This window comes from Rhinopithecus roxellana, chromosome 1 (assembly GCF_007565055.1).
Source record: "Rhinopithecus roxellana isolate Shanxi Qingling chromosome 1, ASM756505v1, whole genome shotgun sequence".
Lineage (NCBI taxonomy): Eukaryota > Metazoa > Chordata > Mammalia > Primates > Cercopithecidae > Rhinopithecus > Rhinopithecus roxellana.
This window is the reverse complement of record NC_044549.1, coordinates 53,875,701-53,895,977: the sequence shown is the minus strand read 5'-3', so window position 1 is coordinate 53,895,977 and position 20,277 is coordinate 53,875,701. Positions and strand designations below refer to the sequence as shown.

Genomic DNA, 20,277 nt, shown 5'->3' with positions numbered 1-20,277 from the left:
ATGGTGCATCAAAACATTACATTTGGTTAACTGCTCAAAATCTCAGAAGCCAGCTGGCTCACGTCTGTAATCCCTGCTCTTTGTGAGGCTGAGGCGGGCGGATCACGAGGTCAAGAGATTGAGACCATCCTGGCTAACACAGTGAAACCCCGTGTCTACTAAAAAAAAACACAAAAAGCCAGGCGTGGTGGCAGATGCCTGTAGCCCCAGCTACTCAGGAGGCTGAGGCAGGAGAATGGCGTGAACCGGGGAGGCGGAGTTTGCAGTGAGCCGAGACCGTGCCACTGTACTTAAATTTCAGAAGCCAGGAACATGTGATTCAATAGTTACTGCTTTACTGACATGTTTGGTTCACAGCTGGCTATTTTCTTGGTCAAAACACTCCTCTTCCTTACCTATTACCATGTAAGAAATAAATGAAAGTTTTGCTGAATTCCATGGCTGCAATCTGTAATGGTGACCTCACAATTAAGTCTTGAGAAAATTCTTTTTTTTTTTTTATATAGGGTCTTGCTCTGTCACCACGCTGGAGTACAGTGGTGTAATCACAGCTCACTGCAGCCTTGATCTCCCAGGCTCAAGTGATTCTCCTGTCTCAGCCTGCTGAGTAGCTGGGACTACAGGTGTGCATCACCATGCCTGACTAATTTTTTTTTTTTTTTTGAGACAGAGTCTTGCTGTCGCCCAGACTGGAGTGCAGTGGCCGGATCTCAGCTCACTGCAAGCTCCGTCTCCCAGGTTTACGCCATTCTCCTGCCTCAGCCTCCCAAGTAGGTGGGACTACAGGTGCCCGCCATCTCACCCAGCTAGTTTTTTTTGTATTTTTTAGTAGAGATGGGGTTTCACAATGTTAGCCAGGATGGTCTCAATCTCCTGACCTCGTGATCCACCTGTCTCGGCCTCCCAAAGTGCTGGGATTACAGGCTTGAGCCACTGTGCCCGGCCTACTAATTTTTAAAGTTTTTAGTAGAGATAGATGAGATTTCACTATGTTGCCCAATCTGGTCTTGAACTCCTGAGCTCAAATGATCCTCCTGCCTTGGCCTCCCAAAGTGCTGGGATTAGAGACATGAGCCACCATGCCTGGTCAAGTCTTGTAAAAATTCTGAATGAGAAAAAAATAAACCAACAGAGATCACCTCAACCAAAAGATAAGGTCCTACATAAGGAGAGATTAAAAAGACATGGGTAATAAAAGCTAAAGACAAACGGGGTGATGTTGCTCCTTATTGCTTTTCTTCAGCACAAGGAAGAGTCTTCTGACTAAGCCTACCATTAAAATAGCTATGAAAATGTAAAGATATTAATTTTAAATTAATGGTATTAATATAATTATTAATGGGATAATGACATAATTTTTGTCAATTAAAAATAAATGAGTAAATCATGGCACTGACAAATTAAAAACTTCCTTCCTGTAGAATTCTAAGTTAAAGCTCACATATGGAGGGGCTGGATGTCACTTTACTTTGGTTTTGAGTCTGCTGCAAACCAAAGGTGGTAATAAGACAAGTACCAGGAACTTGTCACCTTCACCTGTGGGGGTGTGTAGGGCATGAGGTCCAGCTCACTGGCCAGGGGGGTCTGAAGTTGAGGTAGAGAAGGAGGTTCAATGACCTCACTATCTTCTTCACCCATCTCTTCAATATCATCATCTCCACCTTCTAACTCGGCAAATTTAGCTTCTAGCAACTGGATCTTCTTTTCCAATAAAGGTGATGGCTCCTTCTGAGGAACAATTGGTTTTCTGAAAAAAGTGACATAAAAAACCTAAAATCACCTAATGCCCCTCCGGAATGAGCTGGAAAGCAGTGTTCCACCTTAACAACTACAAGTGACTTCTGCAATCTGCAATATATGCTCTAAAGGCAGCATGGAAAGACTTTAAATGTGTGTTTATGAAATTACTTCTACTTAGAGATGTTTGTTTTTAAATAATTATGCTGAATATCCACAAAAGCATTGTGTCCAAAGTTGGGATCTAGTTGCCTATATACAGCAAAAAAGAGTTTTCATAATCTGTGGAACTGAGAAATCTCCTAACAGACAGGATATAAACCAGAACCAAGTGTTTCTGCCTCATTCCACAATTACTGGAGTCTACGCCAAGGGCACTATTAGAGCAGCTACCAGGTCCCAGCAGATTATGAAGTCTTTCCTTTAATCTTTAACTGAATAAATATTTTCTATTTGAAATATTTACTACTCTAGTTTAAGATCTAATAAAAAATTAAAAACACTAGACCACACTATATTGGTATCAGTTAATGGAAGTGCTCTTTTTTCCTTAGTTTTTCAAGCTTTACCTGAAGTAGTAAATTTCATCATCTACCACTTTAGCAGAGAGTGAAAACCTCTTCAATCCTTTGAATTTCTTCATCTGCTTGTCACTCTCATTGTAGCGGCTCTCACAAAGCAGAATGTCATTTTCTGGTATTTCAGTTGGCCTGCAGGAGAGGAAGTCCTTGAATGACAACACAGCACACTTTCCTGAAAGAGAAAATTAGGAAGAAATTAAAGGAGTAAACTGTGGTCATAGTTAGTAATTGTTTTATTATTTTTGGATGAATACATTCATATAATTAAAAATTTAAAAGACATGAAAGGGGCTAGGCACGGTGGCTTACACCTGTAATCCCAGCACTTTGAGAGGCTGAGGTGGGCAGATCTCTTGAGCTCAGGAGTTTGAGACCAGCCTAGACAACACAGTGAGACCCCCAACTTCTACAAAAAATAAAAAATTAGCTGGGTGTGGTGGTGCATGCCTGTAGTCCCAGCTACTTGGGAGGCTGAGGTGGGAATCATCTGAGTCAGGGAAGTCTGAGTCTGAGGCTACCGTGAGCTGTGATTGCACTACTGCACTCCAGCCTGGGTGATAGAGTGAGACCCTATGTCAAGAAAGAAAAAAAAAAAAAAAAAAAGACATAAAACGATATGTACTGGCATAAGGATAGAATATAAGATCAACAAAATAGAACTGGAAGTGTAGAAATAAACCAATGTAATAGGGCTTTTATGGGCAAGTGATTTTTAATAAGGGTTCCAAGACAATTCAATGGGGGAAAGAATACTCTTTTCAACAGATGGTACAGTAACAGGACAAGTGGATTTCCACCTCTGCACATGAATGCAGTTGAATTCCTACCTCCTATCATATATAAAAATTAATTTGGCCAGGTGCAGTGGCTCATGCCTGTAATCCCAGTACTTTGGAGAAGTTGAGGCAGGCGAATCATGAGGTCAAGAGATCGAGACCATCCTGGCCAACATGATGAAACCCCCATCTCTACTAAAAATACAAAAATTAGCTGGGCGTGGTGGCATGCAACTGTAGTCCCAGCTACTCAGGAGGCTGAGGCAGGAAAATTGCTTGAACCTGGGAGGCGGAGGTTGCAGGGAGCTAAGATGATGCCACTGCATTCCAGCCTGAGCGAAGGAGCGAGACTCCATCTAAAAAAAAAAAAAATTAATTCAAAATGGGCTGGGTGCAGTGGCTCACGTCTGTAATCCCAGCCCTTTGGGAGGCCAAGGTGGGTGGATCACCTGAGGTCAGGAGTTCGAGACCAGCCTGACCAACATGATGAAACTTCGTCTCTACTAAAAACACAAAAAAATTAGCTGGGCGTGGTGGTGCGATCCTGTAAGCCCAGTTACTCGGGAGGTTAAGGCAGGAGAATTGCTTGAACCCAGGAGGCAGAGGCTGCAGTGAGCCAAGAGCACCCCACTGCACTCCAGCCTGGGCAACAGAGCGAGACTCAGTCTCAAAAAAAAAAAAAAAAAAAAAAAAAAAAAAAAAGGGGGGTTTTATCAAAATTAAGAACTTCTGTGCTCCAAAGGATACTATAAAAGAAGTGAAAAGATAAGCCATAGAAGAAAATATTTGCAAATCATATATCTAGTAAGAGTCTAGTATATAGAATATATATTTCTACAACTCAACATTAAGACAAATACATAACCCAATTAAAAAATGTGCAAAAGATATAAATTGACATGTCTCTAAAAAAAGACATACAAATGTCCAATAGGCACATGAAACAATGCTTAACATCATTCATCATTAGGGAAATGCAAATCAAAACGGCAATGAAATACTACTTCACACCCCATTAAGATGCCTGTATTAAAAAAAAACCCAAAACAGAAAATAACAAGTGGTGGCAAGGATGTGAAGAAAATGGAACCCTTATATCTTGGTGGGACTGTAAAACGGTGCAGCTGCTGTGGAAAATAGTTAGGCAGTTGCTCCAAAAAGTTAAACACTGAGTTACCATAAGACCTAGCAATTCTATTTCTAGGTATATATCTAAAAGAAATCAGAGAATCAAATACTTACTTGTACACCACTGATAAGAGCACTTTTACTCACAATAGCTAAAATGTGAAAACAACCTACATGTCCATTAACAGATGTAGTATACATATAATGGAATATACAGCCTTAGGAATAAAATTCTGATATACGGTGTAACATGGATAAGCCTTGAAAACATTATGCTAAATACGCCAGATACAAAGGGACAAATATTGCATGATTCTACTTACACACAGTATCTAGAATAGGCAAAATTCATGAACAAAAAGTAGAACAGAGATTCCTAGGGCCAGGGGGAAGGGGGAAATAAAGAGTTGTTTAACGGGTACAAAGTTTTTATTTGGGATAACGAAAAAATTCTAGAAATGAACAGTGGCAAAGGACTTAAAGCCACTGAACTGTGTATTTACAAATAGTTAAGGCTGGGCATGGTAATCCTAGCACTTTGGGAGGCCAAGGCGGGCGGATCACCTGAGGTCAGGAGTTTGAGACCAGCACCACCAACATGGCGAAACCCCGTCTCTACTAAAAATACAAAAATTAGCCAGGCGTGGTGGCATGCACCTGTAATCCCAGTTACTCAGGAGGCTGAGGCAGGAGAATCACTTGAACCTGGGAGGCAGAGATTGTGGGCAGCCGAGACTGTGCCACTGACTCCAGCCTGGGTTACAGAAAAAGACTCCATCTCAAAAAAAAAAAAAAAAAAAAAGGCCGCTGACTCCAGCCTGGGTGGCAAAGACTCCGTCTCAAAAAAAAAAAAAAAAAAAAAAAAAAGTTAAAATGAATTTTATGACATATATAAAACAATAAAAAACTCCCATAAATGGTAGCATATTACTTAAAACCGTTTTGCACCTGAATTTTGTCACAAAATAATATGTCTTGGACATCACGGCTTGTATGAATGTACTAGGTTTATTCAACTAGTTCCCTGTTGATGGATATCTGTTGTTTCCCCATGTTTGCTCTTCTGCTGATGCTAAACAATGCTGAAATAAATAATTTAAGACATATCAATTTGCACATAGGTGAATACATATGAAGCATAAATTTCTAGAAGTATAAAAGCTGAGTCAAAGGGTATGTATACACTTTTTAAATTTTTGTAAGTATTACCAAATTGCCTTCCATAAAGGGTGTCCTAATTCACAGACTACCACAAAGTAGGTAGATACCATTTCCTTATGTTGTTGTCAACTAGTGAGAAACGTTTTCTGTATCTTTGACAATTTGATACATAATCTCAAAAAAAAAAAGAAGAAGAAAAAGAAAAAGAAAGGAAAAAAAGTATCTGGGTAGCTTTAACTGGCATTTCTCTAATGGCTGAGGTTGGGTATATTTTCTTTTCTTTTTTTTTTTGATCTCAGCTCACCGCAGCCTCTGCCTCCCGGGTTCAGGCAATTATCCTGCCTCAGCCTCCCTCTGCCTCCCGGGTTCAGGCAATTATCCTGTCTCAGCCTCCCGAGCAGCTGGGATTACAGGCGTGTGCCACCATGACCGGCTAATTTTTTTTTTTTTTAGTAGAAATGGGGTATCAACATGTTGGCCAGGCTGGTCTCGAACTCCTGACCTCAGGTGATCTCCCTCCCAAAGTGCTGGGATTACAGGCGTGAGCCACCGTGCCCAGTCGGGTAGTTTCTTTTTTTTTTAAGATGGAGTCTCGCTCTGTCACTCAGGCTGGAGCGCAGTGGTGCGATTCTGGCTCACTGCAACCTCTGCCTCCTGGGTTCAAGTGATTCTCCTGCTTCAGTCTCCCGAGTAGCTGGGACTACAGATGCCTACCAACATGTCCAGCTAATTTTTGTAGTTTTAGTACAGACAAGGTTTCACCATGCTGGCCAGGCTGCTCTCCAAATCTTGACCTCAACTGATCCGCCCACCTCGGCCTCCCAAAGTGCTGGCATTACAGGCGTGAGTCATCACACTGGGCTCTAGTAATTTATTTCTGCTCTCCCTTATCTTCTTTGCCCATTTTCTTGCTGGATATTGATCTTCATCTAATTGCTTTATAGGAGCTCTTCATCTACAAGGAAAATCAGATCTTTGTCTATGATAAACATTGCAAATATTTTCTCAAGATTGTCATTTTTGTTTTTGCCAGTTTTGGTCGTATAGATATTTTCCATTTTTATATAGTTGAATTTATCAGTATTTTATTGTATGAGTTTTGGCTTTTATGTCAGAGATTAACAAAATTTCTTTCCCACGGTTTCTTTTCGTATATTTGTTAATTTTATGTTTATTTAAATTTATAATTCATCTGGGAATCTATCTTGAAGTTAAGATGTGGGATATGGCTACAATTTTATTTTTCCAAGTGGTTACTGAATTTCCAAACACCATTTGGAGAAAAATACATCTTTCCCCACTTATCTGATATGCCACTTTTACCATATATTATATTTGCTAAACTTTCTATTTTGTTCAAATAACCTATTTACTCATACATAGTTTTAATTGTTATAGTGCTAAAAATTTTAATATCTGGTAAGGATAGATCCCCTTTCACTATACTTTTCAGAATTTTCCTGAGTTTTTCTTTTTTTGAGACAGGGTCTCACTTTGTTGCCCAGCCTGGAGTGCAGTGGTAAGATGACAGCTGCTCACTGCAGCCTCAATCTCCTGGGCTCAAGCGATCCGCACACCTCAGCCCCCCACCCCGGGTAGCTGCGACTACAGGCAAGTGCCACTTAGCTAATTTTTGTACTTTTTGTAGAAATGGGGTTTTGCCATTTTGCTCAGGCTGGTCTCAAACTCCTAGGCTCAATTGATCCACCCACCTCGGCCTCCCAAAGTGCTGGGATTGATAACAGGAGTGAGCCACTGTGCCCGATTCTAAGTTTCTTTAAAAAAAAAAAAAAATTAGCTGGGCGCAGTGGCTCAAGCCTGTAATCCCAGCACTTTGGGAGGCTGAGACGGGCGGATCACGAGGTCAGGAGATCGAGACCATCCTGGCTAACACGGTGAAACCCCGTCTCTACTAAAAATACAAAAAACTAGCCGGGTGAGGTGGCGGGCGCCTGTAGTCCCAGCTACTCGGGAGGCTGAGGCAGGAGAATGGCGTAAACCCGGGAGGCGGAGCTTGCAGTGAGCTGAGATCCGGCCACTGCACTCCAGCCCAGGCGACAGAGCAAGACTCCGTCTCAAAAAAAAAAAAAAAAAAAAAAAAAAAAAAAAATATATATATATATATATATATATATATATATATATAATTTTTTGAGATGGAGTCTTGCTCTGTTGCCCAGGCCGGAGTGCAGTGGCGCAATCTCGGCTCACTGCAAGCTCTGCCTCCCCGGTTCACGCCATTCTCCTGCCTCAGTCTCCCAAGAAGCTGGGACTACAGGTGCCCACCACCACGCTGGGCTAATTTTTTGTATTTTTAATAGAGACAGGGCTTCACCATGTTATTGAGGATGGTCTTGATCTCCTGACCTCGTGATCCGCCTGCCTTGGCCTCCCAAAGTGCTGGCATTACAGGTATGAGCCACTATGCCTGGCCTTCAATATGATTTTTAAAATGAGTTCATGTAGTATCAACTTCCTCACAAGCAAATTCCCACTGGTATATCTAATGGGATCATATTAAAGATTAATTTAGGGAGGATGGATATCTTTATGATGTTGAAACCTATCTAGGCCTATGGTATTGCTTTGCAATTTGTTCAAGCATTCATTCAATAACATTTTAAAACTTTTTTCATACAGATGTGGCATACATCTTGTTAAGTTTATCTAAGGTATTTTATCTTACTAGTACTGAATCTTTTAAGATAATAGATTTGTTATTTATTTATATTCAATTATCTTATTTCTCTTACTGTTTGCCATGATTTCTTAGTTGATGCTCTTGATTTTTCACCTCCTTAACTTTTCTTATTTTAGACTTCTGTTTCTTCTAACTCCACTGGCTAATACCTCTAGAACAATGTTAAATAAATGTGATAAGGACATCCCTATTTTGTTTGCTTCTTTTCTTTTCTTTTTTTCTGAGACAGAGTCTTGCTCTGTCGCTAGGCTGCAGTGTAGTGGCTCAATCTTGGCTCACTGCAACCTCCACCTCCCGAGTTCAAGTGATTCTCTTGCCTCAGCTTCCCCAGTAGCTGGGGTTAAAGGCCCCTGCCACCACGCCCAGCTAATTTTTATATTTTTAGTAGAGATGGAGTTTCACCGTGTTGACCAGGCTGGTCTCAAATTCCTGACCTCAAGTGATCCGCCCACCTTGGCCTCTCAAAGTGCTGGGATTACAGGTATGAGCCATCGCACCCAGCCAGAACATCCCTAGTTTGCTCTTGACCTTAACAGGAATGTTCATAGCTAACAACTTATTAAACATGTACATGAAAAACAGGTCAGAAATATTTCCAAAGCTTAAAATAGCTACAATTACTATCACTGCTTTGAACTTACACAGCACTTTATTTACATAATTCAAAGGCCTTTTAATTCAGAAAAGAGATAATTACAATTTTCCATATTTTATCGAAGGAAAAATAGACATTAGGAAAAAATAATAATTCTGTTGACAACCAAAGAGTAAAAGTGATTCGTGGCTTTGGAATGGAGGTGGTATCTGTGTGTCCTGACTTGGGGCTCTGACCAACCCCCCGAAAGACAGGGAAAAGACGAAAGTTTAGAAAACTTCATTTAATAAAGTATTAAAAAATTATCAAGACCTGCTGGATTTTGATTGGAACTGCAATGAACCAACAGATCAATTTGAGGGGAATTGATATCTTAATAATATTGAATTTTCCAGCTATAAATATGATGGATAACTTTCATATATTTATGTCTTCAATTTCTCAATAATTTTCTTATAGTTGTGTGTGTATGTGTGCATGTGCAGGTACCCTACACATTTTGCTTCTTTGTTTGTTTGTTTTTTTTTTTTGGTAGAAAGAGTTTCATTCTGTTGTCCAGGCTGGTCTTGAACTCCTGGTCTGAAGTGACTCTCCTACCTTGGCCTCTCAAAGTGTTGGGACTACAGGCGTGAGCCACCACATTGGCTATCTTTTAAAGATTTGTTCTTAGCCGGGCACCATGGCTCACCCCTGTAATCTCAGCATTTTGGGAGGCTGAGGCGGGCGCCTCACGAGGTCAAGAGATCAAGACCATCCTGGCCAACACGGTGAAACCCCGTCTCTACTAAATATACAAAAATGAGCTGGGCATGGTGGCACACGCCTGTAGTCCCAGCTGCTAGGGAGGCTGAGGCAGGAGAATCGCTTGAACCCAGGAGGCGGAGGTTGCAGTGAGCCGAGATCGTGCCACTGCACTCCAGCCTGGGCGACAGAGCGAGACTCCGTCTCAAAAAGAAAAAAAGGATTGGCCAGGTGCAGTGGCTCACGCCTATAATCCCAGCACTTTGGGAGGCTGAGGCCAGCAGATCACGAGGTCGGGAGACCAAGACCATCCTGGCCAACATGGTGAAACCCCGTCTCTACTAAAATACAAACAATTATCCTGGTGTGGTGGCACATGCCTGTAGTCCCAGCTACTCAGGAGGCTGAGGCAGGGGAATAGCTTGAACCTGGGAGGCGGAGGTTGCGGTGAACTGAGATTGCGCCATTGCACTCCAGCCTGGGCAACAAGAGGGAAACTCCATCTTAAAAAAAAAAAAAAAGATATATTCCTAGGTATTGAATGCAAATGGTAATAATTTTCTAATTGCTCACTGATGGGATATGGATACAGAAATAGAAATATTGGGGCCAGGTAAGGTGGCTCCTGCCTATAATCCCAGCACTTTCAGGAGGCTGAGCAGGGAGGATGCTTGAGGCTAAGAGTTTGAGACCAACCTGGGCAACAGGGAGACCTCATCTCCACAAAAAATAAATTAAATTAAAAAAAAAAATTAGCTGGGAGTGGTGGTACATCCCTATAGTCCCAGCTACTTGGAAGGCTGAGATGGGAGTATTGCTTGCACCTAGGAGTTGGAGGCTGCAGTGAGTTATAACTTGTACCATTGCATTCCAGTCTGGATAACAAAACGAGATCTTGTCTCAAAAAAAAAAAAAAAAAAAAAACTACTTCATATTTTAATTTACTACTTTTAATAGTTTATCTGAATATCTCTTGGATTTTCTACATACCTAATGTTTTTGGAAAAAAAATGGCCCTTTTGTTTTTCCTTTCAAATCTTTAGATCTTTTATTTTCCTTGCCTTACTAAGGACAGTTTTTAAATTAATGAAACGTTATAAAAATCTACTGTGAAGGGAACAAAATCTGCAAATAAATTAGGAATTGGCATGTTTCAAGAGCCCAGGTTCCTGGAAATTTTATCACCTAAGGGGTTAAGGGTAGAGGTACCATCTGCCAGATATGGCCATCTGATTACTGTTTAAGTTCTTTTTTTTTTGAGATGGAGTCTCACCCTGTCACTCAGGCTAGAGTCCAGTCGAGTGATCTCGGCTCACTGTAAGCTCTCCCTCACAAGTTCAAGCGATTCTCCTCCCTCAGCCTCCTGAGTAGCTGGGATTATACGCATGCGCTACCACAACTGACTAATTTTTCTGTATTTTTAGTAGAGATGGGGTTTTACTATGTTGGACCGGCTGGTCTTGAACTCCTTGATCTCAAGTGATCCACCTGCCTCAGCCTCCCAAAGTGCTCGGATTACAGGTGTCAGCCACTGTGCCCGGCTTGATTACTGTTTAAGTTAATGAAAACAAATCTTCAACAAAACTGAAAAAAGAACCGTTGGAAAAACAGGATTGTCTCCTTCTATGTATGTAACGGAAGATGAAAAAATGATACCTCATCTAATTATCTTCAAAACTTCTATTTCAGAGACAAAAAAATACAAAAATATGATTTACATTTAATAGTGTTTATAGTTAATACAATGAAATTATACATTCTCTAAAGCTTATATAACAAAACCCTTTATCCTTGGAGGCTGGGGATAGTGCATTCCACAAGCTAGGCTGAAATCCCACTTTGTGATTACAAGATGCATTTTCTTTTGGGTTTTATCTCAAGATGAAGTTACTTATATTTCATTGTATGCCTGTCGTCCTACCTAATATTGCTGGCACCTCCTTTAATTCTCAAAAGACAACCTAGGTTTTAGTTCTGGCCCACTCCTTGGGTAGTAACTTCACCTTTCTGACAATATCAGCATCTTTCTTTCAGGGTCACGTTGAGAATTAAATGAGATCCTGGATATAAAACTGGTATATAAACTGTAGAATACAACACATTTTCTTTCTTTCCTTTTTTTATTTTGTTACACAGAGTCTTGCTCTGTCACCCAGGCTGGAGTGCAGTGGCTTGATCTCGGCTTACTATAACCTTCACTTCTCGGGTTCAAACGATTCTCCTGCCTCAGCCTCCCTAGTAGCTGGGATTACAGGTGCACACCACCACACCCAGCTAATTTTTGTATTTTTAGAAGGGACGGGGTTTCACCATATTGGCCAGGCTGATCTTGAACTCCTGACCTCATGATCTGCCCACCTCGGCCTCCCAAAGTGCTGGGATTACAGGCATGAGCCACCGCGCCTGGCCAAGGTGAAGTTGACCACGTTGACCAGGCTGGTCTCTAACTCCTGATCTCAGGTGATCTGCCTGCCTAACCTCCCAAAGTGCTGGGATTACAGGCACGAGCCACCATGCCTGGCCAGAATGTAACACATTCTAACAGGCATCTTTAGGAAGAAATTACTCCAAGTTATGTCAGTGAAAAGGAAGGAGTAGTGAGCTCTAAAGGACATTCCTTCAAAGAAACAGTGAAAAAAGCAGAATAAACTTTATTGGAACTCTGTAAGATAGTCAAGGTTTACAGCAACCGAGCAAATGCTTAATTAAGAAAAAGAGTGGGCCGGGTGCGGTGGCTCAAGCCTGTAATCCCAGCACTTTGGGCGGCCGAGACGGGCGGATCACGAGGTCAGGAGATCGAGACCATCCTGGCGAACACGGTGAAACCCCGTCTCTACTAAAAAATACAAAAAACTAGCCGGGTGAGATGGTGGGCGCCTGTAGTCCCAGCTACTCGGGAGGCTGAGGCAGGAGAACGGCGTGAACCCGGAAGGCGGAGCTTGCAGTGAGCTGAGATCCAGCCACTGCACTCCAGCCTGGGCAACAGAGTGAGACTCCACCTCAAATAAATAAATAAATAAATAAATAAATAAATAAATAAATAAAAAAAGAAAAGAAAAAAAGTGACTGAAACTTGGCAGGAGAGCTTTGTGGCATTTTAACTTACCCTCACTCCATCTCTTACCTTCTGTCTCAGTGGCAGCCTTGAAGATGGCAGCCTCTATTCCTGGTGTAAGATTGTGGTGATAGAGGAAGCAAAACAGCTCTATGCCCAAAGAACTGTGGTCATCTGTTTTGACCTGTCAGGCAGCTTTCTAAACACTAATGCAAAGTGCTTGCCTTTATTTTGCTTAACCGGGAATTCTCTCAGGGTGAAGTGTCTAGGTTCTTTTGTCAAAAACATTTTGTCTTAGTCTGTTTGTGCTGCTGTAACAGAATACCACAGACTGGGTAATTTATAAAGAACAGTTTTCTCATAGTTCTGGAGGCTGGAAAATCCAAGATAAAGGCGCCAGCATCTGGCAAGGGCTTTCTTGCTATATCATCATATGGCAGAAGGCAGAGGGCAAGAGTGTAAGAGACAACAAATCCATTCAGACAGAGTAGACCCATTTACAAGAGCCCCCTTTTTTTTGAGACACAGTCTCACTCTGTCGCCTAGGCTAGAGTGCAGTGGCGCGGTCTCAGCTCACTACAAGCTCCACCTCCTGGGTTCACGCCATTCTCCTGCCTCAGCCTCCCGAGTAGCTGGGACTACGGGCGCTCGCCACCACGCCTGGCTAATTTTTTGTATTTTCACTAGAGATGGGGTTTCACCGTGTTAGCCAGGATGGTCTCGATCTCCTGACCTCGTGATCCGCCTGCCTTGGCCTCCCAAAGTGCTGGGATTACAGGCCTGAGCCACCGCACCCGGCCATGAGCACTTTTTATAAAAGCAATATTGTATTCATGAGGACAAGCCCTCATGACCTAAACATCTCCTAAAAGGCCCCACTTACCAACACTGTTGCACTAGGGATTACATTTTAACTCATGAATTTTGAAGGGGGCACAAACATTCAAATCACAGCACATTTAAAGTCAAATGAACCAGCTGTTGCCAGTTGGGACAAAGGGTATCAGTTGGGGCTAACAGCAGATAGGACAAAAGGCCTCAGAGGAAAAGATGGGGAGTGAGATGCTTTGGGGAATAGGGTTTTGAAAAGTTCCCACACATTCCTGGGAGCCTAGAAGGCCACACACATGCCAACAATAGCGTACATGCTCAGAAAGGACCTAAGAAGGCCCTAAGATCTCATTTCTGGCTGACTTTCAAGCTCTGCATAAGTAGGAAGTAAAGGCAAAGCAGAGTTGTAATCTGCATGGCTGAGTGTTGAAGGTGTGCTCCACCATACACAGAGAAGTCAGCTGTGAAGACTGGGAGTTTTGTGGTTTTATTGGCTCAAGTATTTACGAAAACCTCTGTCAAATCACTTACAGAACAGAGACTATAGTAACCACATACAATAACAACAACAACAATCTTTTATTTTTTGAGACAGGGTCTCACTGTGTTGCCCAGGCTGAAGTGCAGTGGCATGATCATGGCTCACTGCAGTCTTGACCTCCCTGGGCTCAGGTGATCCTACCACCTCAGCCTCCTGAATAGCTGGGACCATGGGTATAGATCACCACACCTCGATAATTTTTGTATATTTTGTAGAGACAGGGTTTCGCCATGTTGCCCAGGCTGGTCTCGAACTCCTGGGCTCAAGCAATCCGCCCACGTCAGCCTCCTAAAGTGCTGGGATTAAAGGCGTGAGCCACTGTGCCCAGCCAAAAATACAATCTTTAAAACAAACAAACAAAAGTTTAGAAGAGTCACTGAACAAACAACCATATCCTATAACAAGTAGTAGGAACAAAGCCTGAGGACGGGGAGAATCTGATTTCCAGAGTTATCACATTACAATACCCAAAATGAGCAGCTTTCAACAAAAAATTATCAGGCATGCAAAGAAACAAGAAGGTACAGCCCATTCATAGGAAAGAACAAAATGAACAGAAATTGTTCCTGAGAAATTCCAGACACTGGACTTACTAAACAAAGACTTTAAATCAATTGTCTTTTTTTTCGAGACGGTCTCGCTCTGTCATCCAGGCTAGAGTACAGTGGCATGATCTTGGCTCACTGCAGCCTCTGCCTCTGCCTCAGCCTCCACAGTAACTGGGATTACAGACATGTGCCACCATGACCAGCTAATTTTTTTTTTTTTTTTCTTAGCAGAGACAAGGTTTCACCATGTTGGCAGGCTGTTCTCAAACTCTCCACCTTAGGTGATCCACCCGCCTCGGCCTCCCAAAGTGCTGGGATTACAGGTGTGAGCCATTGTGCCTGGCCTTAAATCAACTGTCTTAAATATACTCAAAGATCTAAAGGAAACCAGTAAAATGTCATAGCAAATAGTGAATATAAATGAAGAGACAAATTACAAAAACTAAATTCTGGGGCTGAAAAGTACAGTAACTGAAATGAAAAATGTATTAGAAGGGTTCAACAGAAGATTTGAGGAGGCAGAGAATGAAGGCACCTGAAGACAGGTCATTTGAAGTTATCCAGTCTGAGGAGCAGAAAGGAAAAAAAGGTAAAGAAAAATGAGGAGTCTGAGAGACCTGTGAGGCACCATTAAATGTACCAACGTAAGTATAATGGGAGTTCCAGAAGGAAGCAGAGAAAGGAGCAGAAAGAATATTTGAAGAAATGGCCAAAAACTCCCCAAACTTGATGAAAGACAAGAACAAAAAAACTATCAATGGAGAATTCTGTATCTAGGAAAACTATCCTTCAAAAATTACCTCAGTGCGGTGGTGGCATGCCTATCATCCCAGCTACTCGGAAGGCTGAGGTGAGAGGTTTGGTTGTGCCCTAATTACCACCTGATATTCTATACATTTATTTTTTAATTTATTTACTGACTCCCCAACCTCTGCCCCAACATAAGAGAACAGAGATTTAGATTTGGGCACTGCTGTATACCTAACACCTAGGACAGTGCCTAGCACAGAAGTAGTATTCAATCAATTTTGATGGAATAAACACTATTAAATAAAAAAGCACAAATACCTACCGAGAATACATGTCATGGGGCAGGTTTCTTCCAGATTACTCAGAAATACTTCTTTTTTGTAGAACATTTTTGTGGGCTCATGCTCCGTTTCTTCTGGGTGAATGAAGATGGGGCCATAAAAATATGCAGCTCCATCTCGAACCCATACTTTTTCAATTCTTGGGGAGAAAAATATATAAATTACATTAAAATAGTTTCCTTCTTGAAGGATTGATCTAACAAAAATTCCATTAACCAAAAAGTTAGTAATGTGTACCATTCAGAGGAGTTTCACTGGCTGTTTTGGTAAGACAACTTCATTAATTTTTCCCTCATTAAACACATGAAAGATACTTAGAAAAAGAGAAAGGAACCTTTGGCTATTTGTCCAAGAGAAAAAAAAAATTTTAACGTAATATCAAGGCACAAAACTTAATAGCTTCATCTAATGATCGGGTTTTCTTCCTGAGACGTTCATGATGAAAACAGAACTAAGCATTTGTCATTGGACTTGTGAACCAAACGAAGACATAAACCATCAATATTTGGGGTCAGATCACATGAGTGGCAGACATTCCTTTAAGACAGTGGTTTATAATCTTTTTGAAGGTCAAGATCTAATACCCCTTGCTGGGCACAGTGGCTCACACCTGTAATCCCAGCACTTTGGGAGGCCAAGGTGGGCAAATTAATCAGGAGTTCAAGACCAGCCTGGGCAACATGGTGAAACCCCATCTCCACCAAAAATACAAAAATGAGCTAGCCGTGGCAGTATGCACCTATAGTCCCAGCTACTTGGGAGGCTGAGGTGGGAAGATGGCTTGAGCCCAGGAGGTGGATGTTGCAGTGAGCTGAGATCATGCCACTGCACTCCAGCCTAGGTGACAGAACCAGACACTGTCTCAAAAAAAAAAAAAAAAAAAAAAAAAAAGGGATCTAGTGCCCCTTCACCCCTTGAGAATTTGATGAAAGTCATTATTGTTGACAACTAACCCATAGAGTTGACATTATTATTGCTCCATATTATCGTGATTCCTGACAGGAAGTATCACACTTATTTCGGTTAATGGTAACTGCACCCTTCCAGTTTCTCAGGCTTACACACAGGAGTCACCCTTGACTTTTTAATCTTTCTCAGACCCCACACTCCATTTATCAAGAATACTATTAATTTGACCTTCAAAATACTATCTTTTGCAATCACCCTGGTCTGAAGCGTGATCGTTCTTGCCTGGATTATTGCAATAGCATCCTAGGTGGTAGATCTCCTTGCTTCTACTTTGACTTTTTACAGTCTATTCTCAACAACCAATAGGCAGAGCAATCCTATTAAGATCTAAATCAAATGTCACTCTGCGCTTGAAACAATCGGATGGCACTCCATGTAACTCAGTAAAAACCCAAATCCCTATAATGGTCTCTGAGGCCCTATGTGATATGTACCCTACCCCTGGCACTTATCTCTTACTAACTCATGAATGGCTCACTCTCCTAGCAACAAACAGGCCTGGCATGCTTCTCCTCAGGTGTTCCCTGGCTGTTCCCACTTCCTGGAATCTTTTCTCCCTGTATATTCACATTATTCATTTTCTCAGTTTCTTCAAGCGTTGGTTCAGCTGCCAACTTCTCAGTGAGGCCTATATAAACCATTATCCCTGCTCTGACCACGGGACCCTCTTCTCCCCTTGTTCTGCTCTATTTTTTCTATAGCAGGTATTATGATCTAACATACTATATACACTTTACTTATTCAAGATGTTTACTGTTTGTCTTCACACTAGAAAAAAGCTCCCCAGGACTAAGAATATTTGTCTGTTTTATTAACTAATGTATCCTCAGAGCTTGGTAAACAGTAGGTATAATAAATGCTTACTGAATGATGAACAGATATGATAAGGAAACTGAAGCCCGGAGGGGTAAATCATTCACCTAAGGACATACAACTAACAGAGCTGGGACTTAGGGAATGAACCACTGTTCTTAACCACTATCCTCTCCTACCCAACCTGATACCAGACTCTGCTGTTTGCCATCCAACCATACTGTCATCCTTTTATCATTTACTTGTTCATCAAATATCTGAGCCCCTACTATGTTTCATGCACTATGATTTGAGCAGGGACTACAAGGCTGAAACCTGACAATAACATAATGAACACCAATATGTGATATATACACTAAGGAGAAGGAAATATGTGGTGCTTTGAGAGTGCGCAAAAGGGAGACTTAACCCACTCTGCAGTGAACAGGAAAGACTTCCTTTTAAGGAAGTGTCACTTCAAATGTATGGTAAAGTAGTTTACCATATGAAGTAGGCAGGGAGATTTCTGAGCTGAGAGTTCTGTAAATAGCGGAAGAAAACAAAAGAGCCCAGAGGGATAATTTAAAGAAGAAAGTGTGGTTGGAGGGGAATGTGGTGTGAGAAGCACCTGGAGAAACTATCAGGGGAAGGACTTTTGTCTTCATCCAAAGGGTGATTAATTTCTACTGGTTCCAAATTTCTCAGATTCAACCTCATCTTCCCTATTTCAATGACACTCACCTGCCCACACGAGGACGCACCAGGCCATGGGACTTGATGAAGACACAGTCGCCAACCTTCAGCCACATGTCATTGTAATGGAGCTGCTCAAAGTAGTGGCACCCTGGTTCACCATTGGACATTTCCACAGGGACATCTTCTTTTTCCTGTTGTAAAGAAAACTGGCTGAAGAAAGGTAGCTTATAATCAAGGAATAGAGAAGGTAAGAAACGAAAGCAGACTTTTCTTTCACATTAACTTAAAAGAAAAAACAACCCTTGGTTACGTGGCTCACACCTGTAATTCCAGCATTTTGGGAGACCAAGGCAGGATGATCACTTGAGCCCAAGAGTTTCAGACCAGCCTGGGCAACATAGTGAGATCTTGTCTCAACTAAAAAAAGAAATTAAAATAAAAAATTAGTCAGGCATGGTAGTGCATGCCTGTAGTCCCAGCTACTCAGGAGACTGAGGTGAGTAAATCACTTGAGCTCAGGAGGTCGAGGTTACAGTGAGCTAGGATCACGCCATTGTACTCCAGCATGGGCGACAGAGCAAGACCCTGTCTCAAAAAACAAAAAAAAAAGGAAATTAAAACAAACAAAAATACAGAAACAGAAACTTTGAAGGAGGCTAGGAAACAAAAAAATTAGATTACTGAAATAAAGTATTAATAAGTATCTATTTTATTTTAAATTTCTAGTTAATCTTCATTAAAAAATCTTATCCTAAGATGCTTTTATCCTGTCTCCCTCCTGCTCTCAATTCCCATTGCCTTTAGAAACAAACAAACAAAAAAACTGGAGAGGATTTATCAGTATTTAAAAGCAGACTCATTCATGCATTACTACAGTGTAAGCGGCAAATTCTACACAAGCTTCCTCTCTATCACATTTACTGGGCTCCCTTAATGTCTTAACATTAACAATTGATAGATTTAGGCCAGGCACAGTGGCTTACGTCATAACTCCAGCACACTGTGAGGACAAGGTGGAAGGATTGCTTGAGCCAGGAGTTCAAGACCAGCCTGGGCAATACAGTGAGACCTCATTTCCAAAACAATTTAAAAATTAGCTGTGTAGGCCGGGTGCGGTGGCTCAAGCCTGTAATCCCAGCACTTTGGGAGGCCAAGACAGGCGGATCAAGAGGTCAGGAGATCGAGACCATCCTGGCTAACACGGTGAAACCTCGTCTCTACTAAAAAATACAAAAAACTAGCCAGGTGAGGTGGCGGGCGCCTGTAGTCCCAGCTATTCGGGAGGCTAAGACAGGAGAATCACTTGAACCTGGGAGGTGGAGGCTACAGTGTGCTGAGATTGTGCCACTGCACTCCAGCCTGGGTGACAGAGAGAGACTCCATTTCAAAAAAAAAAAAAAAGTTCCTGAATGACGTGTCTTGGTCATGTAATACTGAAATAAAGATATGAGACCAAAAAGACCAAGTAATTCATATACAGAGAGTTCCTAGAGACTTCTAAATACCAGATAAGGAATCTAAGTTAATTACCATGCTGACTTCCACTGGTAATTTTTTTTTTTTTGAGACGGAGTCTTGCTCTGTTACCTAGGCTGGAAGGCAGTGGCGTGATTTCAGCTCACTGCAGCCTCCACTTCCTGGGTTCAAGTGATTCTCCTGCCTCAGCCTCCCAAGTAACTGGGATTATAGGTACCTGCCACCAAGCCAACCTCCTCGGCCTCCCAAAGTGCTGGGATTACAGGTGTTAGCCACTGCGCCTAGCCAGATAATTCTTTTAAAATATATTATGATTCCCACACATTCCCATACTGATAAAATACAAAAAATATCACATTCTTTCCTGGCCCCATGATGTCGCCTCTTAAGGAGAATTTTTTGGAGCACCGGTTTGAGAACTACCACGGGAGCCTATTCTTTGCCATCAAACTGCTGGGTCCAAGACACCGGGCCGGGCGTGGTGGCTCACACCTGTAATCCGAGCACTTTGGGAGGCTGAGGTGGGCGGATCGAGGTCAGGAGATCGAGACCATCCTGGCTAACGTGGTGAAACCCCGTCTCTACTAAAAATACAAAAAATTAGCCGGGCGTGGTGGCAGGTGCCTGTAGTTCCAGCTACTTGGGAGGCTGAAGCAGGACAATGGTGTGAACCCGGGAGTTGGAGCTTGCAGCGAGCCGAGATCAAGCCACTGAACTCCAGCCTGGGGGACAGAGCGAGACTCTGTCTCCAAAAAAAAAAAAAAAAAAAAGGCCAGGGGTGGTGGCTCACGCCTGTAATACCAGCACTTTGGGAGGCCAAGGCAGGCAGATCATCAGAGGTCAGGAGTTTGTGACCAG

At 42.1% G+C, this 20,277-nt stretch overlaps 1 protein-coding gene across 26 annotated transcripts in view; it reads right to left on the bottom strand.

Moving 5' to 3' along the window:
• PBRM1 (polybromo 1) overlaps positions 1-20,277 on the bottom strand; it is a 146,679-nt gene that overhangs the window by 16,909 nt on the left and 109,493 nt on the right. For all 26 annotated transcript variants that reach the window (XM_030929635.1, XM_030929929.1, XM_030929966.1 and 23 more), the window contains 4 exons: positions 17,989-18,134; positions 15,468-15,625; positions 2,307-2,490; positions 1,537-1,747 (listed from right to left, as the gene is read on the bottom strand). In XM_030929635.1, the coding sequence (XP_030785495.1) occupies positions 1,537-1,747; positions 2,307-2,490; positions 15,468-15,625; positions 17,989-18,134 (699 nt within the window). The remainder of the gene's footprint in view (positions 1-1,536; positions 1,748-2,306; positions 2,491-15,467; positions 15,626-17,988; positions 18,135-20,277) is intronic.